This window comes from Oncorhynchus masou, chromosome 22, assembly GCF_036934945.1.
Source record: "Oncorhynchus masou masou isolate Uvic2021 chromosome 22, UVic_Omas_1.1, whole genome shotgun sequence".
Taxonomy (NCBI): Eukaryota; Metazoa; Chordata; class Actinopteri; order Salmoniformes; family Salmonidae; genus Oncorhynchus; species Oncorhynchus masou.
This window is the reverse complement of record NC_088233.1, coordinates 9,271,095-9,296,356: the sequence shown is the minus strand read 5'-3', so window position 1 is coordinate 9,296,356 and position 25,262 is coordinate 9,271,095. Positions and strand designations below refer to the sequence as shown.

The 25,262-nt window shown below is 43.3% G+C and overlaps 1 protein-coding gene across 1 annotated transcript; it reads left to right on the top strand.

Moving 5' to 3' along the window:
• Positions 1 to 1,980: 1,980 nt before the first annotated feature.
• hal (histidine ammonia-lyase) lies at positions 1,981 to 24,220 on the top strand. The gene is made up of 20 exons (XM_064929221.1): positions 1,981 to 2,279; positions 2,481 to 2,541; positions 2,841 to 2,868; positions 2,959 to 3,033; positions 3,334 to 3,406; positions 3,803 to 3,869; positions 3,961 to 3,998; positions 4,242 to 4,367; positions 6,851 to 6,990; positions 7,186 to 7,233; positions 7,505 to 7,652; positions 8,294 to 8,389; positions 8,513 to 8,571; positions 8,679 to 8,759; positions 8,884 to 8,949; positions 10,523 to 10,688; positions 19,215 to 19,349; positions 22,742 to 22,850; positions 23,473 to 23,542; positions 23,665 to 24,220. The coding sequence occupies exons 1-20, from the start codon at positions 2,033 to 2,035 to the stop codon at positions 23,794 to 23,796; spliced, it is 1,965 nt and encodes a 654-aa protein (XP_064785293.1). The 5' UTR covers positions 1,981 to 2,032; the 3' UTR covers positions 23,797 to 24,220.
• The last annotated feature ends 1,042 nt before the right edge of the window (positions 24,221 to 25,262 follow it).

Genomic DNA, 25,262 nt, shown 5'->3' with positions numbered 1-25,262 from the left:
CACGGCAGGGTGGCCTAGTGGTTAGAGTGTTGGACAAGTAACCGGAAGGTTGCAAGTTCAATTCCCCTGAGCTGACAAGGTACAAAACTGCCTGAACAGGCAATTAACCCACTGTTCCTAGGCTGTCATTGAAAATAAGAATTTGTTCTTAACTGACATGCCTAGTAAAATTAACATATACATTTTTAGCACATGTTATTGGGGGTGTTGCGAAATGCTTCTGTTGCCACTAAGTTGGAAGCACAGAATCGTTTACTGGTAAATGAGGTTTGGAGTCAGACATAACAAATTGCAGGCTACTTTTCACAAACCTATGTGTAAATAACTGAATTGGAATGAGATAATACAGCCAGGATATGTTCATTTAAATCTAGCAAGGATATATTCATTTAAGAACATGATTTAAAAATCAATAGATGTCATTTAGGCACAAAAGAGAAAAATGGCTGAAATGCCTACAATTTCAATTGGCCTGTTGGTAAAATGAACATGGTGGTTTTGTTATTACTCATAGCCCTTAGTATTGACAGCACCATCCCACTGGGCACACACTGATTGAATCAATGTTGTTTATGAAGTTGAACCAACGTGGAATTGACGATGAAATGACGTCGGTGCCCAATGAGGTACACTGCATGACCAAAAGTATGTGGATACCTGCTCGTCGCACATCTCATTCCAAAATCATGGGCATTAATAGGGAGTTGGTCCCCCCTTTGCTGCTATAACATCCTTCAGTCTTCTGGGAAGGCTTTCCACTAGAAGTCGGAACATTGCTGCGGGAACTTGCTTCCATTCAGCCACAAGCATTCGTGAGGTCGGGTACTAATGTTGGGTGATTAGGCTTGGCTCGAAGTCGGCATTCCAATTTATCCCAAAGGTGTTCGATGGGGTTGAGCTCAGGGCTCTGTGCAGGCCCGTTAAGTTCTTCAATACTGATCTCAACAAATAACTTCTGTATGGGTCTTGCTTTGTGCATGGAGGCATTGTCATGCTGAAACAGGAAAGGGCCGTCCCAAACTGGTGTCACAAAGTTGGAAGCACAGAATCATCTAGAACATCATTGTATTCTGTAGTGTTAATATTTCCCTTCACTGGAACTAAGTGGCCTAGCCTGAACCATGAAAAACAGCTATGCCTCCTCCACCAAAATGTACAGCTGGCACTATGCATTCGGACAGGTAGTGTTCTCCTGGCACCCGCCAAACACAGATTTGTCTGTCAGACCGCCAGATGGTGAAGCATGATTCATCACTCCAAAGACGAGTTTCCACTGCTCCAGAGTCCTTTGTTGGCGATCTTTACGCCATTCCAGCCAACACTTGGCATTGCGCATGGTGATCTTAGGCTTGTATGCGGCTGCGCAGCCATGGAAACCTATTTCATGAAGCTCCAGACGAACAGTTCTTGTGCTGACGTTGCTTCCAGCGGCAGTTTGGAACTCGGTAGCAAGTGTTGCAACTGAGGACAGACAGTTTTTCCGCGCTTCAGCAGTCGGCCGTCCTCGTTCTGTGAGCTTGTGTGGCCTACCACTTTGCGGATGAGCAGTTGTTGCTCCTAGACATTTCCACTTCACAATAACAGCACTTACAGTTGACCGGGGCAGCTCTAGCAGGGCAGAAATTTGACAAACTGACTTGTTGGAAAGGTGGCATCCTAGAACGGTGCCATGTTGAAAGTCACTGAGCTCTTCAGTAAGGCCATTCTACTTATTGCCAATGTTTGTCTATGGAGATTGCATGGCTGTGTGATCGATGTTATACACCTGGCTGAAATAGCCAAATCCATTCGTTTTTAAGGGGTGTCCACATACTTTTGTATATGGACTGTAGGACCTACACGCACCAAGGTTTTCCATGAGTCCAGTAAATTCCACTGCACCTTGGAACAAGCTGAACAATGAGGCGTGGTTCCCGTGCGCACCCCTGATTGGCTGTTGCCTGTTTGGCCCCTGAACCTGGTACCTTGGATAGCGAAAGAGCTCGAGGGTCATTTTAGTACACTACACTAACCTAATCCTAACTGACGCGCCATGCCTCGCTATACGGTTCACATTCGGGATGAGTGGCTGGCTGTTCCCTGCCGCGACCCGACCTACACCATCCAGTGGCTGGGCTACGAGGCGCTCAAACGCTACACCAAGAATAAGCCGGACAACGGAGGCATCGACGCGGTGAAAGACATTCGTTTTGTCGCGAGGAGGTGCCAGGGACAGGGGCTGTTGGATGGTGATGACACCATAGAGGATGTCCTCGAGGACAATGACTTCGTCGAAATTGGTAATTAGTTTATATTCAATATATTTTATTTTGTACCACTTAGAAGGTAGACAGAATAACTTATTTTCTCCCTTGGAAAACTTTAGGATACAACTTTAGGAAACAATAGAATAGGATTTGAGTGCGCAATACAATAGAACGTCTATGTGTTTTTTTTGTTGGTAGAATGTCTATTAATATATTGATTTGTATAATTTGTAGCCATCGAAGGGGATACCATGTCTCCAGACTTCATTCCGTACCAGCCTGGAGTTTCACACCTGTATCCTTCTTGTGTCACATTGAACTGCTCTTGTTCATGTCGGAATGGAATGGTATTAACCAAAGTCGCATCATGAGTATAAGTGGACTACAAATGTGTGTCATAAACATGTTCGAAATCTCATATTAGCTAGTCCTAAATGGAAGATAGGTAGTCATTATACCCATGTCAGAATATGTCCTAGTAGCCTGATGATGCCAGGTGAGTCCCTAAGTTATTGATTGAGGCATTATGCTGTCGTCATCTGAGGGTTAATCGAGCGTAAAGTCTGGTCCATATCCCTAACCATTATCAAACAGGACAGCTGCGTACAGAGAATCCGACGATGTGAGTATTACTGGCGTATAACACTGTCTCACATGCTATTTTATTCATATCTAATCAGTTCATAAGCAACACGTGCTTTCTTCTCTTCAGAACCTTTTCCTAGATGGCAACAGCCTGACTTCGACAGACCTGGTGAATTTAGGACGGGGTCTGTACAAGATTAAGGTCATTATTTATTTCAGATTTTCCCTGGTTATTAGATATATATATATATTTATATCTATTATAATTTTTTTCAATTTTGGGGCATTTCTTGGAAAAAGTAAGTTGTCTATATTTGCCCTTTTGTAACTGTTTCAAAAAACAACAACTTATGAACAGTTGATCACCAAAAACAGATTTAAGGTAATGATCCACAAGCTTGTAGACTAGTTGTGATATATCATGTCCATGATGTGCTGATCCTATCATTACACAATCTTTCTCTTCCTGTCCTCTCCTTTCCTCCTGTACCTAACCTTTCAGCTGACCTCAGAAGCAGAGAATGGAGTTGTGAAATCCAGAGAGCTTCTGGACACCATCGTCAAGGAGAACAAAGGTGAGAGAAGTTAGAATCCTTACAATCCGAGTTAGAATCCTAGTTAGAATCCAATTTAGAATCCTTAGAATCCAAGTTAGAATCCTGTCATGATGATTATGGAACTATTCATGTATCCATAACAGAAGAAAGCCAATCGAAAAAGAAATGTATAACACTGAATAACAGTATAACACACACATGTAAAATTGGTTATAGAATAGCATATATTATCTGTGAACTATACGGTTGACAATCCACCACTATATAATGACATTTGCACTAATTTGAACATAATATGCAATAGACTGTGATGGTTCACACCTGTTTAAAGTTATCCTGGGTGCGAGAGTGCAACAAATTGTTCACTGTCATCAGAGAATTGACCTACATGCAACCATCTTTCGCCCCCTCTAGTTGTCTATGGAATCACTACAGGGTTTGGTAAATTTGCCCGGACTGTCATTCCTGTCCACAAGCTCAAGTACAGTACTTTCTCCTTTTTCTCTGAATATTGTCTGATAAGATTCATGCATTGTTTGCTTACAATGTGTCCATGTGTTGTATTCCCTTAGGGAGCTACAGGAAAATCTGGTGCGATCACACTCTGCAGGTTAGTGACCTAATGTATAACCGAGCTACAGGTACTAATATCTAACTGGCCCATGTGTTCCACTACCTAAAGCATATACCTAAAAAAAACAGATTTTGATTCATGCAAGTCTGTCTTTTTGTCATACTTGTATATTCGCTATGAATATATCCATTATTTTATATTCACTGGTCTTGTTTTGGGGATCATACTTTACCATATTATACCATTATACCAACTTTCCGATCACGCTCTGGTGTTTAGGTGTGGGCAACCCACTGAGCCCAGAAAGGACCAGGATGTTGTTGGCTCTGAGGATCAATGTCCTGGCTAAAGGATACAGTGGCATCTCCCTGGAAACCCTGCACAGAATGATTCAAGCCTTCAACGGTAAACTCATTAACCCTGACCTTCACCTCAGCTTCACCTCAGGGATAGCCTACATTCCATTGATTCCATTGGTTCTGTTGGTTCCATTAGTTATTTTGGTTCCATTGGTTCCGTTGATTCCATTGGTGCTGTTGGTTCTGTTGGTTCCATTAGTTATTTTGGTTCCATTGGTACAACTGGTTCCATTAGTTATTTTGGTTCCATTGGTACAGCTGGTTCCATTAGTTATTTTGCTTACATTGGTACAGCCATTACTTCTTTTGGTTCAATTTAGTTTAGTTTATTAGGATCCCCATTAGCTACTACACATGCAGCAGCTACACTTCCTGGGGTCCACTTAAAACGTGTAAATACAGAAAGTGCAGAACAGTAATAGACAAGAACAACATAAGATAACATTACATTTAAAATAAAACGTGTAAATAAGAGTTAAACTGTATATAGGAAAGTGTCAAGATAATTAAGTTCTCAGTGTTCATAAACCCAATTTGAATTGATTACTCAGCCTGATACCCAGAATTTATAGGGACTGGATTGAGTGAATCACCTTCCCCTGTAATTCACGTGTAGTGCATAAAATCTTGGACATACAGGTTTGGTTAACAAACAGTTTCTCATTTGTTCTATCTGATTATATCTGATTATATCTTCAATTATATCTTCAACTTCTATGCCTACTTGTTAGCAATATTTTTATTTATTAGTTTATTATCCAATAGGCCACAAAGTGTCCTATCCTAGGTCCCCCTAGGCCCCGTCCTATCCTAGTTCCCCCTAGGCCCTGTCCTATCCTAGGCCCCGTCCTATCCTAGGCCCCGTCCTATCCTAGGTCCCCCTAGGCCCCGTCCTATCCTAGGTCCCCCTAGGCCCCGTCCTATCCTAGGTCCCCCTAGGCCCCGTCCTATCCTAGGCCACAACTTACCCGTCCCCCCTTTGATAACTGGCTCCGCCCAGGTAACAACCTTGCCGCATCTCTAAACAATGACTTAAGTAAGATTAGTAAATGATCCTTATGTCTGACATTATCATGTAGGAGCGCCCCTTTCATTCTCCACATGTCCAATTCTCCCTTGGGCGTCCGTTCATGTCTATCCTGTATCAACTCTCTGTCAAGTGTCTTATCTACTTTAAGAGTTATCTGTGCTGCTTTGCATGTTCTTAGATGTATATGTGCTTGTCTATTTAAACAGTAACCCTTCAGTCTCATCAATAATTTAATATAAGTTGCATAGTGTGGGATACCTTATCTACAGTAATTTACCATCCCTAAGAACTGCAACTTATTTATTTTCATAAATAATTTTAATGCTTATAAAATCACTATTTTTCTATCTCAATTTATTTTCCTGCCCTATTTGCTAAAAATATGTCCTGTCCAAACCTCAAAGGACCATATCTTCCCCTATTTATTATCGATGATAAATAGGATTTCTGTTCCTGTTGTAATAACAAATCAATAGTAGTCAATTCTAAACCTTCACAGTCAGTGTTTACAACAGAATCCTGAACCTCTTCCTCTTCCTCACTAGAGTCTATTTCCCCACTCCCCATCATTTGTCCTGTCTCAATTCCACTTTCTCCTCTGTGGTTCAACCTACAATTATGTCCAAGAGCTATAAACTCCATCATAATTAATTTACCTTGAAATCAGTATCACAAATGACCACAAATTCATTACCCAAAAGGCCCTCCCCTGAGGCTGATCAAAACACAAGGGAAAGCCATGATAGAGGTCAAAGGTTCCATACTATATTAGACATATTAAAGAACCCTTTATCTAAAGAATTCACGTGTTTAATTAAAACTGTTGTTGCTCCTAAACGTTTCCACTTCACAATAACAGCGCTTAAAGTTGACCAGGGCAGCTCTAGCAGGGCAGAAATTTGACGAACTGACTTCAGTGCCACGTTGAAATTAACTGAGCTCTTCAGTGAGGCCATTCTATTGCCAATGTTTGTCTATGGAGATTGCATGGCTATGTGCTCGATTTTATAGACCTGTCAGTAACAAGTGTGGCTGAAATAGCAGAATCCACTAATTTGAAGGGGTGTCCACATACTTTTGTATATATAGTGTACCTCTACCCATCTCCACAACAACTTTGTCAATATGACTTAACCATGATAACTGAGCATCTAGTGTTACTCCTAGGAGTAACCATTGGTTCCATATGTTCTTTTGGTTCCGTAAGTTATTTTCTTCCATTGGTTCCATATGTTCTTTTGGTTCCGTAAGTTATTTTCTTCCATTGGTTCCATATGTTCTTTTGGTTCCGTAAGTTATTTTCTTCCATTGGTTCCATATGTTCTTTTGGTTCCGTAAGTTATTTTCTTCCATTGGTTCTTTTGGTTCCGTAAGTTATTTTGCTTCCATTACTTCCATTGAATGGGCCACTTCAGAGAGTCTTTCATTGAAAAAACAACAACATTAAACAAACAGAAACAGGGAAACGTCTCACATCTCTGATTGTCTTCTCCTTACAGCGTCCTGCCTGTCCTTCGTCCCTGAGAAGGGGACAGTTGGTGCCAGCGGAGACCTAGCCCCTCTCTCCCACCTGGCTCTGGGGCTGATGGGAGAAGGCAAGATGTGGTCGCCCAAGAGTGGATGGGCCGACGCCAAATACGTAAGCCATATATCACTGCATTTCTTTTACCTTCATTTAACTAGGCAAGTCAGTTAAGAACAAATTCTTATTTTCAATGACGGCCTAGGAACAGTGGGTTAACTGATGAGAAAACATGTTTGTTTTACAACACATGTTTGTTTTACAACCCTTGACCTTTTACATTTGCTTTTCCACTTTCATCCCTCTGCCCAGGTACTAGAGGCTCATGGACTCAAGCCAATATCACTGAAGCCCAAGGAGGTAAAGCAAACACAATGTGTATTTGTGTACCATCTACAACAAACCAACTTCAAAACAGAATGTTCTCTGATTTTCCACAACAAAGGTGTTTAACTCCAGTCCTTGAGATAGTTGTTTTGATGGGATGAGACTCCTATATTTGACATGTCACTGGGCTATGTTGGACCACCTCTTCTTCAGTTCAACCACAGTTGTTCGGGCTAACCCTGGTTTCCAAGGGGATGTTTGAGTGGGGACTGGGTTAAATGCCATTTCTCTCCCCTGCCCATAGGGCCTGGCGTTAATTAATGGTACCCAGATGATCACGTCTCTGGGGGCTGAGGCGGTGGAGAGAGCCCAGGCCATCGCCAGGCAGGCGGACATCATCGCTGCCATCACCCTGGAGGTGCTTAAGGGGACCTCCAAGGCCTTCGACAGTGGTGAGACGAGACTGAGTGATGCGTGTGTATGTGTGTGCTTTCACCCAATCACCCTGGTGGTTTTCAAGGGGACCTCTAAGGCCTTCGACAGTGGTGAGACGAGACTGAGGGATGCGTGTGTATGTGTGTGCTTTCACCCAATCACCCTGGTGGTTTTCAAGGGGACTTTCCAAGCCTTTGAGCATGGAGGGTTAGTGTGCACTCTAAAGTTAGTGTTAGTTAACTGAAGCGCTCAAGGGGATCAGTGAGTGCATATAAGGACTCCCGAGTGGCGCAGCGGTCTAAGGCACCGCATCTCAGTGCTAGAGGTGTCACTACAGATACCCTGGTTCGAATCCAGGTTGTATCGCAACCGGCCGTGATTGGGAGTCCTATAGGGCAGCGTCACCCGGGGTTGGCTGGCGTAGGCCGTCATTGTAATGAAGTTTTTGTTCTTAACTGACTTGCCTAGTTAAATAAAGGTTAAAATAAATATATATATATACTTTTAGTGTGTGTAGGTGATCACTGCGTGACATACAACCACACCTTTGTCATTTTCTAGCACTTTTACCAACTGCCGACCACCATGACCGATCTAAAACGTCATGATTGAGACTGATTTAGCTACGCTATGCTAACTCAGTCCTCCATCATTCTAGATATCCACGCTCTGCGGCCCCATCCAGGACAGATAGAAGTGGCCATGAGGTTCCGCGCCTTACTGGACTCAGACCACCATCCCTCAGAGATCGCAGGTGAGTGAATGGATCAGGGTGGGTGCGCGTCCATAATGTGTGTGTGTGCCTGTCTTTTGGAGAAGTTGGGATAAAGTATTAATTGGACAATAAAAGTAATGTTCTGTTCTTGTTCTTCTACAGAGAGCCATCGGTTCTGTGACAGAGTCCAGGATGCCTACACTATGCGTTGCTGTCCACAGGTGACTTAAAATAGGGGTCAGAGGTCACAGAGATTCATATTTAGTTCACAGAGAATCCCCTCCAGGTCAGGACTCAACTCAGCCTTGTCTTTTATTTTCATCCACAGGTCCATGGTATTGTGAATGACACAATAGATTTTACCCAGAAAATCATCAACACCGAGATTAACAGCGCCACCGACAACCCTGTATCCTTCACTGTGTGTGTGTGTGTGTGTATGTGTGACCAAATTATTCACCAACTATTCCCCCTGACCAAATTTGACCATTTCTACATTCTGTGCCAGTTTTATCCTTAAATGTCTGAAACAGATGGTGTTTGCAGAGAGAGGAGAGACCATCTCAGGTGGAAACTTCCATGGAGAATACCCAGCAAAGGTATCAAAAGCCTCTGAGTATTTCTGAGTTTTCGAACTATGTGAGATGATAAATGACATAGTATAACTAACTAGATTCAGCCACGGGACAATTGTTTTCTGGAGCAGATGTTTGGTGGGCCGGAACATAATTACAAATCATTTATAGACTGCATATTGATATAATGTTTGTAGACTGCAAATTTATATAATGTTTGACTAAAACATAATCATTTCAAACCTTGCTGACATTTGTATACGGTCATGTATCTCTCTATTATGGGTGGGAATACTTGGGAAAGTTTGTGGTCATACGCACATCCTTAAAAACAAAGTAGATGCTGGGTTAATTAAAGAATATTAATTAAGAACACAAAGGCCCGCACACTGTTAAAACTCCCAATTCACCGATTTGTTGACAACGTTTCGATCCGAAACGTCAGATCAAACAAACAAACTAAGTCCCCCCCCCCCCCCCAACACTACGGTTTGCAACTGCACATGGGGACAAAGATCATACTTTTTGGAGAAATGTCCTCTGGTCTGATGAAACAGTAATAGAACTGTTTGGCCATGATGACCATCGTTATGTTTGGAGGAAAAAGGGGGAGGCTTGCAAGCCGAAGAACACCATCCCAACCGTGAAGGACAGGGGTAGCAGCATCATGTTGTGGGGATGCTTTGCTGCAGGAGGGACTGGTGCATTTCAAGAAATAGATAGCATCATGTGGATATATTGAAGCAACATCTCAAGACATCAGTCAGGAAGTTAAAGCTTGGTCACAAATGGGTCTTCCAAATGGACAATGACCCCAAGCATACTTCCAAAGTTGTGGCAAAATGGCTTAAGGACAACAAAGTCAAGGTATTGGAGTGGCCATCACAAAGCCCAGACCTCAATCCTTTAGAAAATGTATGGGCAGAACTGAAAAAGCGTGTGCGAGCAAGGAGGCCTACAAACCTGTTTCAGTTACACCAGCTCTGTCAGGAGGAATGGCCCAAAATTCACCCAACTTATTTTGGGAAGCTTGTGGAAGGATACCTGAGACGTTTGACCCAAGTTAAACAATTTAAAGGCAATACTACCAAATAGTAATTTAGTGTTTGTAAACTTCTGACCCACTGGGAATGTGATGAAAGAAATAAAAGCTGAAATAAATCATTCTCTCTACTATTATTCTGACATTTCACATTCTTAAAATAAAGTGGTGATCCTAACTGACCTAAGACAGGGAATTTTTAGTAGGATTAAATGGCTAAGGTGTATGTAAACTTCTGACTTCAACTGTATACAGTGGGGCAAAAAAGTATTTAGTCAGCCACCAATTGTGCAAGTTCTCAAATACTTATTTTGCACCATAATTTGCAAATAAATTCATAAAAAATCCTACAATATGATTTTCTGAATTTTTTTCTTCTCATTTTGTCTGTCATAGTTGAAGTGTATCTATGATGAAAATTACAGGCCTCTCTCATCTTTTTAAGTGGGAGAGAACTTGCACAATTGGTGTACGTGACCAATAAACTTTGATTTGATATGACTCCTATATCTCTATCCTATACCTCTATTGTTCTCTCTCTCTTTCTGTTTCTAGGCCCTGGACTTCTTGGCTATAGGTGTCCATGAGCTGGCAGCCATCAGTGAAAGGAGGATTGAGCGTCTGTGTAACCCGTCTCTCAGTGAGCTGCCAGCCTTCCTAGTCAACGAGGGAGGGCTCAACTCCGGATTCATGATCGCACACTGTACAGCTGCTTCCCTGGGTTAGTAAAGGATCAGCTCTTACTAACGTATGTCATTACGTCTTTGGGTGACCCAGGAGTAAACCACATTGTGTGATAAAGAAGGCTATCACTGAGAAATAAATTATTACTTAGATTTAAACACACCCATCAACGTGTATTGATCACATCTTTACTAATTCTGCAGAAGTTAGCTTGAAAGTAGTATCCAGATTCATCAGATGTAGTGACCATAGTATCCATATCCAAGCCAAAGTTCCAAAGGTTGGGTCTAATATAGTGGATAAGAGGTCATACAATAACTTTTGTAGTGATATTCCAATATTGTTGAATATTTGTTGGTCCGTGGAGTGTAATGACGACCAATCAGACGCTGCTGGTCTGTGGTGTGTAATGACGACCAATCAGACACTGCTGGTCTGTGGTGTGTAATGACAACCAATCAGACGCTGTTGGTCTGTGGTGTGTAATGACGACCAATCAGACGCTGCTGGTCTGTGGTGTGTAATGACGACCAATCAGACGCTGTTGGTTCGTGGTGTGTAATGACGACCAATCAGACGCAGATGTTATTGGTCACATACACACGGTTAGCAGATGTTATTGGTCACATACACACGGTTAGCAGATGTTATTGGTCACATACACACGGTTAGCAGATGTTATTGGTCACATACACACGGTTAGCAGATGTTATTGGTCACATACACACGGTTAGCAGATGTTATTGGTCACATACACACGGTTAGCAGATGTAATTGGTCACATACACACGGTTAGCAGATGTTATTGGTCACATACACACGGTTAGCAGATGTTATTGGTCACATACACACGGTTAGCAGATGTTATTGGTCACATACACACGGTTAGCAGATGTTATTGGTCACATACACACGGTTAGCAGATGTTATTGGTCACATACACACGGTTAGCAGATGTTATTGGTCACATACACACGGTTAGCAGATGTTATTGGTCACATACACACGGTTAGCAGATGTTATTGGTCACATAGACATGGTTTGCAGATGTTATTGGTCACATACACACGGTTAGCAGATGTTATTGGTCACATACACACGGTTAGCAGATGTTATTGGTCACATACACACGGTTAGCAGATGTTATTGGTCACATAGACACGGTTAGCAGATGTTATTGGTCACATACACATGGTTAGCAGATGTTATTGGTCACATACACACGGTTAGCAGATGTTATTGGTCACATACACACGGTTAGCAGATGTTATTGGTCACATACACACGGTTAGCAGATGTTATTGGTCACATAGACATGGTTTGCAGATGTTATTGGTCACATACACATGGTTAGCAGATGTTAATGCGAGTGTAGCGAAATACTTGTGCTTCTAGTTCCAACCGTGCAGTAATAACCAACAAGTAATCTAACAATTTCACAGTGTAAAGGAAGTGTAAAGTAATTGTTTATTTATTGTATTTTATTTCACCTTTATTTAACCAGGTAGGCTAGTTGATAACACCTTTATTTAACCAGGTAGGCTAGTTGAGAACACCTTTATTTAACCAGGTAGGCTAGTTGAGAACACCTTTATTTAACCAGGTAGACTAGTTGAGAACACCTTTATTTAACCAGGTAGACTAGTTGAGAACACTTTTATTTAACCAGGTAGGCTAGTTGAGAACACCTTTATTTAACCAGGTAGGCTAGTTGAGAACACCTTTATTTAACCAGGTAGGCTAGTTGAGAACACCTTTATTTAACCAGGTAGGCTAGTTGAGAACACCTTTATTTAACCAGGTAGGCTAGTTGAGAACCCCTTTATTTAACCAGGTAGGCTAGTTGAGAACACCTTTATTTAACCAGGTAGGCTAGTTGAGAACACCTTTATTTAACCAGGTAGGCTAGTTGAGAACACCTTTATTTAACCAGGTAGGCTAGTTGAGAACACCTTTATTTAACCAGGTAGGCTAGTTGAGTTCTCGTTTACAACTGCAACCTGGCCAAGATAAAGCAAAGCAGTGCAACACAATCAACAACACAGAGTTACACAATGAATAAACAAACATGCAATCAATAATACATTAGAAAAAGTCTATATACAGTGTGTGGAAATGAGGTAGGATAAGGCAATAAATAGGCCATAGTGGTGAAATAATTACAATATAGCAATTAAACACTGTAGTGATAGATATGCAGAAGATGATATAACCAAGATGGCGTAGCAGTGCAGACATGTTTTGTTCGTCCTCTCGTGTACTTTTTTGTCCTTTTTTGTATATATTTCAATTTTATTTTCAATCTCTTTTCCATTTTAAATCAATTATACCTTCCGGTAACCTGCTTCACCCAATGTGATACGGAACCGCTATTATTTTTAATTTTTAGACCCTATAGACAGAACCACCTAGCCACCAGAAGCTAACCAGCTAATTAGCTAAAGCTATTTAGTAATTGTTAGCTACTGCTCGCGGCCTTTACCTTCTGCACAGACAGATACCAGCCCTTTTTTTTAGCCTGGATAATACTCGCCAGCCGACCTGTATCGGACTGTTTCTCCACTACAACGTCAGATTCCTGCTATAAACCCTGGACCATTACTCCTGATCTTCACAGCTAGCTAGCTAGCTAGCTGCCACCGAGTGACCCAGTACCGAAGCTATCCCTGAGGCCCACCTCCCGGGCTTACTAGGTTGTTCACCCGGACTCCATCCAAACACGGCTAGAATCCACTACTCCACCGGATCGTTGCCATGAGCTCTGGTCCTTGGCACCGGATCACCGCTGCTACCGAGTGGCTAGAGTGGCTAACGCTCCTGCCCCGAAGCTAGCACCAGTTAGCCGTGAGCCAGGCGCATCTCCCGGCTAGCAAACTAAATTACTACAACTACAATACCTCTTTCGCCATTTGGCTTGGATCCTTTGTCGACATGGTGCCCCGCCGCACCACCACGACTAGTCTGCCGACGAATTCTCCATCTGCTGTGCCTTCAACCGGCATCCGTCGGAGCAGACGCTTCTACTAGCCCCGGGCTGCTGTGTCGCCCGCATAGTAGCGACTATTCCACAGCTTCCCTGTTCCATCTATTGCTGTCCCCTGGACCCTATGATCACTTGGTTACATAGCTGATGCCTGCTGGACTGTCCATTAATCACAGTACCCCACTCGGTTTATTGTTGTTTTTCTGTCGGCCCCAGCCGCGAACTCAGGCTCTGTGTGTAGTTAACCGACCCTCTCTGCCCAGTCATCGCCATTTTTACCTGTTGTTGTTTTTTTAGCTGATTGCTGTTGTTGTCTTACCCGTTGTTGTCTTAGCTTGCTCTCCCAATCAACACCTGTGATTACTTGTCTCGCTGTCTCTCTCAAATGTCAATATGCCTTGTATACTGTTATCTAGGTTAGTTATCATTGTTTTAGTTTACAATGGAGCCCCTAGTTCCACTCATCATACCTCTGACACCTCCTTTGTCCCACCTCCCACACATGCAGTGACTTCACCCATTATAACCAGCATGTCCAGAGATGCAACCTCTCTTATCATCACTCAGTGCCTGGGCTTACCTCTGCTGTACCCATACCCCACCATACCCCTGTCTGCACATTATGCCCTGAATCTATTCTACCACGCCCAGAAATCTGCTCCTTTTATTCTTTGTCCCGAACGCTCTAGGCGACCAGTTTTGATAGCCTTTAGCCATACCCTCATCCTACTCCTCCTCTGTTCCTCTGTTGATGTGGAGGTAAACCCAGGCCCTGTGTGTCCCCAGGCACCCTCATTTGTTGACTTCTGTGATCAAAAAAGCCTTGGATTCATGCATGTTAACATCAGAAACCTCCATCCTCAGTTTGTTTTACTTTCAGCCAACCCTGATGTCCTTGCCATGTCTGAGTCCTGGCTTAGGAAGGCCACCAAAAATTCTGAGATTTCCATACCCAACTACAACATTTTCCATCAAGATAGAACTTCCAAAGGGGGAGGAGTTGCAATCTACTGCAGAGATAGCCTACAAAGTTCTGTCATACTTTCCAGGTCTATACCCAAACAATTCGAACTTCTAATTTTAAAAATGAATCTCTCCAGAAATAAGTCTCTCACTGTTGCCGTCTGCTATCGACCCCCCCTCCGCTCCCAGCTATGCCCTGGACACCATATGTGAATTGATCGCCCCCCATCTAGCTTCAGAGTTCGTTCTGTTAGGTGACCTAAACTGGGTTATGCTTAACACCCCGGCAGTCCTACAATCTAAGCTAGATGCCCTCAATCTCACACAAATCATCAAGGAACCCACCAGGTGCAACCCTAAATCCGTAAACATGAGAACCCTCATAGACATTATCCTGACCAACTTTCAATCAGGTCTGCTATGGGTCCGCGGTCAAACGACCACCCCTCATCACTGTCAAACGCTCCCTAAAACACTTCTGCGAGCAGGCCTTTCTAATCGACTTGGCCCGGGTATCCTGGAAGGATATTGACCTCATCCCATCATCCTGGTCGTTCTTTAAAAGTAATTTCCTCACCATCTTAGATAAGCATGCCCCTTTCAAAGAATGCAGAACTAAGAACAGATATAGCTCTTGGTTCACTCCAGACCTGACTGCCCTTGACCAGCACAAAAACATCCTGTGGCGGACTGCAATAGCATCGAATAGTCCCCGCGATATGCAACTGTTCAGGGAAGTCAGGAACTAATACACACAGTCAGTCAACCAGGAAAGCAAAGCCTAGCTTTTTCAAACAGAAATTTGCATCCTGTAGCTCTAACTCCAAAAAGTTTTGGGACACTGTAAAGTCCATGGAGAACAAGAGCACCTCCTCCCAGCTGCCCACTGCACTGAGGCTAGGTAACACGGTCACCACTGATAAATCCATGATAATCGAACATTTCAATAAGCATTTCTCTACGGCTGGCCATTCCTTCCTCCTGGCTACCCCAACCCCATCCAACAGATCCGCTCCCCCCGCAGCTACTCGCCTGAGCCTCCCCAAATCCAGATAGCAGATGTTCTGCAAAACCTGGACCTGTACAAATCAGCTGGGCTAGACAATCTGGACCCTCTCTTTCTAAAACTATCCTCCGCCATTGTTGCAACCCCTATTACCAGCCTGTTCAACTTCTCTTTTGTATCGTTCGAGATCCCTAAAGATTGGAAAGCTGCCGCGGTCATCCCCCTCTTCAAAGGGGGTGACACCCTAGACCCAAACTGTTATAGACCTATATCCATCCTTCCCTGCCTTTCTAAAATCTTCGAAAGCCAAGTTAATAAACAGATCACTGACCATTTCGAATCCCACCGTACCTTCTCCGCTGTGCAATCCGGTTTCCGAGCTGGTAACGGGTGCACCTCAGCCACGCTCAAGTTACTAAATGATATCCTAACTGCCATCGATAAAAGACAGTACTGTGTAGCCGTCTTCGACCTGGCCAAGGCTTTCAACTCTGTCAATCACTGTATTCTTATCGGCAGACTCAATAGCCATGGTTTCTCTAATGACTGCCTCGCCTGGTTCACTTTGCAGACAGAGTTCAGTGTGTCAAATCGGATGGCATGTTGTCCAGACCTCTGGCAATCTCTATGGGGGTACCACAGGGTTCAATTCTCGGGTCGACTCTTTTCTCTGTATATATCAATGATGTCACTCTTGCTGCGGGCGATTCCCTGATCCACCTCTACGCAGACGATACCATTCTGTATACCATACTGCCCCTCTTTGGACACTGTGCTAACTAACCTCCAAACGAGCTTCAATGCCATACAGCACTCCTTCCGTGGCCTCCAACTGCTCTTAAACCCTAGTAAAACCAAATGCATGCTTTTCAACCATTCGCTGCCCGCACCTGCCCGCCCGACTAGCATCACCACCCTGGACGGTTCCGACCTAGAATATTTGGACATCTATAAGTACCTAGGTGTCTGGCTAGACTGTAAACTCTCCATCCAGACTGAGATTTAACATATCCAATCCAAAATCAAATCTAGAATCGGCTTTCTATTTCGCAACAAAGCCTCCTTCACTCACATCGCCAAACTTACCCTAGTAAAACTAACTATCCTACCGATCCTCGACTTCGGCGATGTCATCTACAAAATAGCTTCCAATACTCTACTCAGCAAACTGGATGCAGTCTATCCCAGTGCCATCCGTTTTGTTACCAAATGACCTTATACCACCCACCACTGCGACCTGTATGCTCTAGTCGGCTGGCCCTCGCTACATATTTGTCGCCAGACCCACTGGCTCCATGTTATCTATAAATCTATGCTAGGTAAAGCTCCGCCTTATCTCAGCTCACTGGTCACGATAACAACACCCACCCGTAACACACGTTCCAGCAGGTATATCTCACTGATCATACCCAACGCCAACACCTAATTTGGCCGCCTTTCCTTACAGTTCTCTGTTGCCAGTGACTGGAACGAATTGGAGACTTTTATTTCCCTCACCAACTTTAGTTGTCCACATATTCTAAGTCAGAACCGTCCAGAGTAGTGATGAATGAATATGAATATGTACATATAAATATATGGATGAGTGATGGCCGTGCGGCATAGGTGAGATGCAGTAGATGGAAAAGAGTACAGTATATACATATGAGATGAGTAATGTAGGGTATGTAAACATTATATAATGTGGCATTTTTTAAAGTGACTAGTGATACGTTTATTACATCTAATTTTTTATTATTAAATTGACGAGAGATTGAGTTAGTATGTTGGCAGCAGCCACTCAAAGTTAGTGGTGGCTGTTTAACAGTCTGATGGCCTTGAGATAGAAGCTGTTTTTCAGTCTCTCAGTCCCAGCTTTGATGCACTGACCTCGCCCTCTGGATGATAGTGGGGTGAACAGGCAGTGGCTCAGGTGGTTGTTGTCCTTGATGATCTTTTTGGCCTTCCTGTGACTTCGGGTGCTGTAGGTGTCCTGGAGGGCAGGTAGTTTGGCCCCAGTGATGCATTGTGCCTCACCACCCTTTGGAGACAGGATGCTCTCGATTGTGCATCTGTAAAAGTTTGTGAGTGTTTAAGGTGGCAAGCCAAATTTCTTCAACCTCCTGAGTTTGAAGTTGCGCCTTCTTCATCACGCTGTCTGTGTTGGTGGACCATTTAAGTTTGTCCGTGATGTGTATTCCGAGGAACTTAAAACTGTCCATCTCCTCCGCTACTGTCCCGTCGATGTGGATAAGGGGGTGCTCCCTCTGCTGTTTCCTGAAGTCCACGATCATCTCCTTTGTTTTGTTGATGTTGAGTGAATGTTATTTTTCTGACACCACACACCAAGTGCCCTCACCTCCTCCCTGTAGGCCGTCTCGTCATTGTTGGTAATCAAGCCTACCACTGTAGTGTTGTCTGCAAATCGATAATTGAGTTGGAGGCGTGCATGGCCACACAGTCATGGATGAACAGGGAGTACAGGAGAGGGCTGAGAACACACCCTTGTGGGGCCCCAGTGTTGAAGATCAGCGGGGTGGAAATGTTGTTTCCTACCCTCACCACCTGGGAACGACCTGTCAGAAAGTCCAGGACCCAGTTGCACAGGGCGGGGTCGAGACCCAGGGTCTCGAGCTTAATGACGAGTTTTGAGGGGTACTATGGTGTCAAGCATGCACCCATTAAGAAAATGACTGTGAAAACAGTTAAATCCATGTGAATTGATGAGGAATTGAAAAATGGTTGAGAGGGATGAGGCAAAGGGAATGGCAAATAAGTCTGGCTGCACAACCAGATTGGCAAACGTCCTGCAAATTGAGAAATCATGTGACCAAACTGCTTAAAAAGAGAGCTAATATTAATTATATTTATATCAATCTCTCCTGGCTCAAAGTGGAGGAGAGATTGACTTCATCACTACTTGTATTTAGGAATTGACATATTTAGGAATTGACATGTTGAATGCACCGAGCTGTCTGTTTGAACTACAGGGGTACAGCTCAGACACCCATGCAAACCCCATAAGACACACCACAAGAGGTCTCTTCACAGGCCCCAAGTCCAGAACAGACTATGGGAGGCTCTATTCTGCATCAAGTAACTGCTGCAATCAGTAAAATTAGATTTAAAAAACAGATACAAATACACCTTAAGGAACAGCGGGGACTGTGAAGCAACACAAATATAGGCACAGACACATGCATATACACACACACGATAACATACGCACTATACACACACATACACATGGAGTTTGTACTGTAGATATGTGCTAGTGGTGGAGTAGGGGCCTGAGGGCACACAGTGTGTTGTGAATGTATTGTAATATTTTTTTAAATTGACTATATTTAAAAAATAAATTAAAAAATCAGCTTGATGGCTGAAACGTGTCCGAAACGTTACTCCTAAATGGGGCGGCAGGGTAGCCTAGTGGTTAGAGCATTGGACTAGTAACCGAAAGGTTGCAAGTTCAAATCCCTGAGCTGACAAGGTACAAAATCTGTCGTTCTGCCCCTGAACAGGCAGTTAACCCACTGTTCCTAGGCCATCATTGAAAATAAGAATTTTTTGCCTAGTTTTTTTTTTGCCTAAAATATATATATATATCTTTATATCCTGTTTCACTTGTGTAGTATCAGAGAACAAGGTGCTGTGTCATCCGTCTTCAGTGGACTCCCTGTCCACCAGCGCAGCCACTGAGGACCACGTATCCATGGGAGGCTGGGCCGCCAGGAAAGCCCTGAGGGTGGTGGAACATGTGGAACAAGGTGGGAAACTAACCATTGATTTGGATACAGTAGATATTCATCTTTTGACTATATGTCACTGTTGAAAAGAAGCAATATTTTTATTTACATTTTTTTTTTCTTACCCCTTTTTCTCCCCAATTTCATGGTATCCAATTGTTAGTAGTTACTATCTTGTCTCATCGCTACAACTCCCGTACGGGCGATGCAGTGCCTTAGACCACTGCGCCACCCGGGAGGCCCAAGAAGCAATATTTTGATACTAGATATTAATTAGTTGTGAAATGTGAAATTCACACAGAAATATTTTTGGGCTTGGTTCACACACAAAGTGGCAAAAACAACAAAATAATTGAATTGGTTCTTGCCTGGGGTGGTAATTGTCTGCGCAAGGTCGCAATTCATTGGTGAATAGTTTTTCTGACACGAGCTGTGTACTATATTGGTCACCAAACCTCAAAGTTATCTGCTTTTGAGCAACAGAAGTAAATAATGTATACTGATGTATAGTGCATTCGGAAAGTATTCAGACTCCTTGACATTTTCCACATTTAGTACGTTACAGCCTCGTTTTTTGCCCCTCATCAATCTATACACAATACCCCATAATAACAAAGCAAAAATATAGTTTAAAAAAATATCACCTCTGTTGAGCTTTGTTGAAGCACCTTTGGCAACGAATACATCCTGGAGTCTTCTTGGGTATGACTCTACATGCTTGGCACAAGCTGCCCAGTGACACGAGTCTACCAGACGAGCTAAATAACTTCTATGCTCGCTTTGAGGGAAGTAAAAGTGAAACAGGCATGAGAGCAACAGCTGTTCCGGATGACTGTGTGATAACACTCTGCCAGACGGATTACCAGGACGTGTATTCCGAGCATGTGCTGACCAACTGGCAAGTGTCTTCACTGACATTTTCAACCTGAGTCTGTAATACCAACATGTTTCAAGCAGACCACCACAGTCCCTGTGCCCAAGAACGCTAAGGTAACCTGCCTAAATGACTACCGACCCGTAGCATCACATCAACACCATTATCCCAGAAACCCTAGACCCACTCCAATTTGCATACCGCACCAACAGATCCACAGATGATGCAATCTATATTGCACTCCACACTGCCCGTTCACACCTGGACAAAAGGAACCCCTATGTGAGAATGCTGTTCATTGACTACAGTTCAGCGTTCAACACCATAGTTCCCACAAACCTCATCACTAAGCTAAGGACCCTGGGACTAAACACCTCCCTCTGCAACTGGATCCTGGACTACCTGACAGGCCGCCCCCAGGTGGTGAGGGTAGGTAACAACACATCCGCTACGCTGATCCTCAACACGGGGGCCCCTCAGGGGTGCGTGCTCAGCCCCCTCCTGTACTCCCTGTTCACTCATGAGGTACGACTCCAACACCATCATTGAGTTTGCTGATGACACAACAGTGGAAGGCCTGATCACCGACAACGATGAGACAGCCTATAGGGAGGAGGCCAGAAAACCTGATCATGTGGAAGGACAACAACCTCTCCCTCAACGGGATCAAGACAAAGGAGATGATTGTGGACTACAGGGAAAGGAGGACCGAGCACGCCCCCATTCTCATCGACGGGGCTGTAGTGGAGCAGGTTCAGAGATGCAAGTTCCTTGGTGTCCACGTCAACAACAAACTAACATGGTCCAAACACACCAAGACAGTTGTGAAGAAGGCACAACAAAACCTTTTCCCCCTCAGGAGACTGAAAAGATTTGGCTTGGGCTTGGATCCTCAAAAGGTTCTACAGATGCACCATCGAGAGCATCCTGACGGGTTGCATCACTGCCTGGTATGGCAACTGCTCGGCCTCCAACCGCAAGGCACTACAGAGGTGCATACGGCCAGTACATCACCGGGGTCAAGATTCCTGCCATCCATGACCTCTATACCAGGCGGTGTCAGAGGAAGGCCCTAAAAATTGTCAGACTCCAGCCACACTAGCCATAGACTGTTCTCCCTGCTACCGCACAGCAAGTGGTCCTCGAGCTCCAAGTCTAGGTCCAAGAAGCTCCTAAACAGCTTCGAATCCCAGGCCATAAGACTCCTAAAAACAGCTAATCAAATGGCTACCCAGACTATTTGCATTGCCCCCCCCCCCCCCCGCTCTGGAACGCTGCTGCTACTCTCTGTTATTTTCTATACATAGTCACTTTAAAAACTCTACCTACATGTACATATAACCTCAATTACCTCGACACAGGTGCCCCCACACATTGACATTGACTCTGTACCAGTACCCCCTGTATATGACCCCGCTATTGTTATTTACTGCTGCTCTTATCTCTTACTGTTTTTTTTTGGGGGGGGGGGGTATTTTCTTAAAACTGCATTGTTGTTTAAGGGCTTGTAAGTAACCATTTAATTGTAAAGTCCACACCTGTTGTAATCAGGGTTGTTCTTCTTAATCTTAATTGAGAAACATTTACCCAGTTACTGTGAAAATGTCCTACTTCAACTGACTGTGGGTATTCTGGGTAATATGTAACTTCACGGTGATACTGACAACTGCAGTAGTGGAGTTCAAGCAAACACAGAAAAAGTCAGTGATATTTAAAAGACACCCCAGAGGAAGTTGCCGCAACTATTTCAACGTATTGTCTTGTCCTAGAGATGAAATGCACGTTGACTTAAATCATTGTGCAACATCATGTGTAAACTCTGGCCATCGTCTTTCAGCTAAAAAAAAGAGTGGATTTCTACTGGCGTGGCTGTTTTAAAAACTAACCCACATTTAGAGAGCTCAACCAGTGTTAAAAGTATAATGTAATATCAGATCATTTCTGGGTAACAATTAAGGTACCTTACCGTGATTGCTTTCAATTAAAATAGTCAAAAAGAAACTAAAATAGCTTCTTCGCAAAGAGATATTTTTCATGCAAGAATGTTGCTATGATATTCTGGGAGTGGTCTAAAACTGAAATCTAGTTATTATTGGTCTATAAACTACTTTATAGACCAAACTACATCTCACCAAAACAGGCTGAAATTTCAGGCGATCTTTTACAAACAGCTCTTACACTGAAAGGACATTATCATCCTTTTCACAATTTCAACCTCATACTGTGGAAATATATATAAAACACAGGAGAATCACGTTTTTGTTGATGCATTGGACATTTACAATACTTTTCACCTCTATGTCAAAAAGGAGCGTTTGTTTTTTTTGGTCTCTATTTTGGTATATTTCTATGCATTGAACATTACTAAGAAACACAAGAAAAATTGTATTAGATTTTATCCTATATAATAACTTGTATAATACTGTTGTTGATGATTCTTTTCCAATTGGAAAAATGTGTTTATTTATGTGAATAATGTATTATTCTGAGGGTCCACAATTGGTCCATAACCTGTCTCATTTCCTCTCCCACTCGTCAGTCCTAGCAATCGAGCTGCTAGCTGCCTGCCAGGGAATTGAGTTCCTCCGCCCCCTGCGTACAACAACACCATTGGAGAAGGTCTATGACCTTGTACGTAGCGTAGTCAAGTAAGTCAAACAGATCTGGGCAGTGTGTACACAATGTAACGCACACAACACATGTCTCAGTCCCCTGAAATGATTGAGAAAGTTGGTTAATATTTATCCAATGTCCCTCTTCTTTCTGTGCCTCCTCTTCCCCTCATGTGCCTCCCACTGATTCGCTTCCCTTCTCTGCCTCCCCCTCTTCTCCTCACCCTCTGCCTCCCACCGATTCACTCCCCTTCTCTGCCTCCCCCCCTTCTCCTCACCCTCTCTGCCTCCCACCGATTCACTCCTCTTCTCTGCCTCACCCTCTTCTGCTCACCCTCTCTGCCTCCCCCTCTTCTCCTCACCCTCTCTGCCTCCCCCTCTTCTCCTCACCCTCTCTGCCTCCCACCGATTCACTCCCCTTCTCTGCCTCCCCCTCTTCTCCTCACCCTCTCTGCCTTCCCCCTTTTCTCCTCACCCTCTCTGCCTCCCTCTCTTCTCCTCACCCTGTCTGCCTCCCCCTCTCTGCCTACCCCTCTTCTCTTCTCCTCCCCTTCTCTGCCTCCCCCTCTTCTCCTCACCCTCTCTGCCTCCCCCTCTTCTCCTCACCCTCTCTGCCTCCCCCTCTTCTCCTCCCCCTTTCTGCCTCCCCTGTTCCCAGGCCCTGGATCAAGGATAGGTTCATGTCTCCAGACATTGAGGCGGTCCATCGTCTTCTTCTAGACCAGAAGGCAAGTGTGGGGTCATAATAGTGTGGGGTCATAACTCTGAGCCTATATTCATTAAATAAACAAAAATAAATAATTTAGCACATGCTTTTATCCAAGTTTGTGTATTTTGTGTGGTTATTCAGGTGTGGAACGTGGCTCAGCCATACATTGAGAAGTACAACATGGAGCTTCTTCCTGAGTCCCGCCCCATCTCTCCTACTGCCTTCTCATTGGATCCCCCAGCATCACCACGGAAACGCATCCGACTGGAGTGAAATCATCATTGTCTGACTAAATGTATACTTTTTGTCTTCCTGTTTTTCAGACAAATGTTTTCTTCCTTCCACAGCCCCAGCCGCTTAAATAATTATTATGTATTCCATGCTAGTTTTGAACAAAGAGTTGTCGGATAACATTGATTGAGGCTAGACAGTAGATTTGTAATCTCATTCGTCATAGAAACTAGATAGAGCTTGATTTAACGTATTAAACTTTATTCACAAAATCAATATGAATTTATTTTTCAATAAATTACAATAATTTCATGCCTTTGTTATTTCATATATTCATACTTTGTTTAATAGTAATTTGGGGAACTGATTGTACACATAAATGACTATGTACGTAGAGTGAATATTGATTTAAAGCTACAATGTCCACCTGAATAATCTAAACAGTAAATGCAGTCAGTAAATCTAAGGAAGTGGTATTATGTGTTTTTACTGGAATTTACCAACAACTGAAGATTTTTCTAAACAAATGTAATTTATACAACATGTGCACACTGTATTCTGCATGTTTGTGCAAAATAGATAGCATCCTTTACATTTTAGCACTGAATAAAGTCCTAATAACATGGTCATAGTTATCGTGAAATAGGCATTCAACTGTTTCCATTGAAATTCTACAATGAATTTCCAACAACTGAATTTTTTTTATCACGCCCTCGCTCAAGGGGATTTGGGAGTTGGTGGTAGAACAAGCTAGCCTGGTTTACCAGTCTCTTTACCTAATCCACACCCTGTACCCATGTGATGTGCCAAGGGACTGGTCTTCGTTTCTGCCATCTTCAAATATAAACGTTATATCATTAATGATGAGAACAGAGGATTTTGATACTGATTTGATCACTCACACAGCTATCATCCCATCACGACTATGCAAATGTTGAAACTCACTTTTTCTCCACAGAAACATGCTGCTAAAACCAGTCTGTCCCAAATTTGCTAGCTCACTTCTAAATTCTCAAACTAAATACATACTGCAATTCCAACCACAAAACGTTTTTAGTTTCAAAATACAACAACAGCTAACAGCTAAATGTTTTTGACTTTGTTATAAATTGCAATTATATTTTCGAGGCTCCACATGTCATGGAAAATATTCACGTTATTTACAACTAATGAGCAACTCCGCAGTAAATCCAGCGCGAGGACGTTGAGATTGCTGAAAGGTCAGTCTCTCTGGCAATGACAAGGAAGTGACCAGGAGTGAAACGTTCAGACTAAGAACATATAGGCCTACTTCAAAAGAAAAACTAGGGGCCAGCTGTCAAACACAGAGGCTATGTAAATGTATTTTCTGAGAAATGCAAAGGAACACAACGATAAATTCCTGTATGCTGGTACTGTACCAGAAAATGCGGTGCCAAGCCATTTCATTGGGGCATGGAGAGAAACTCTTTCTGATATAATCTAATACAAGTCTATGCCATTAGACGATTTGCGTACATACATTTTAC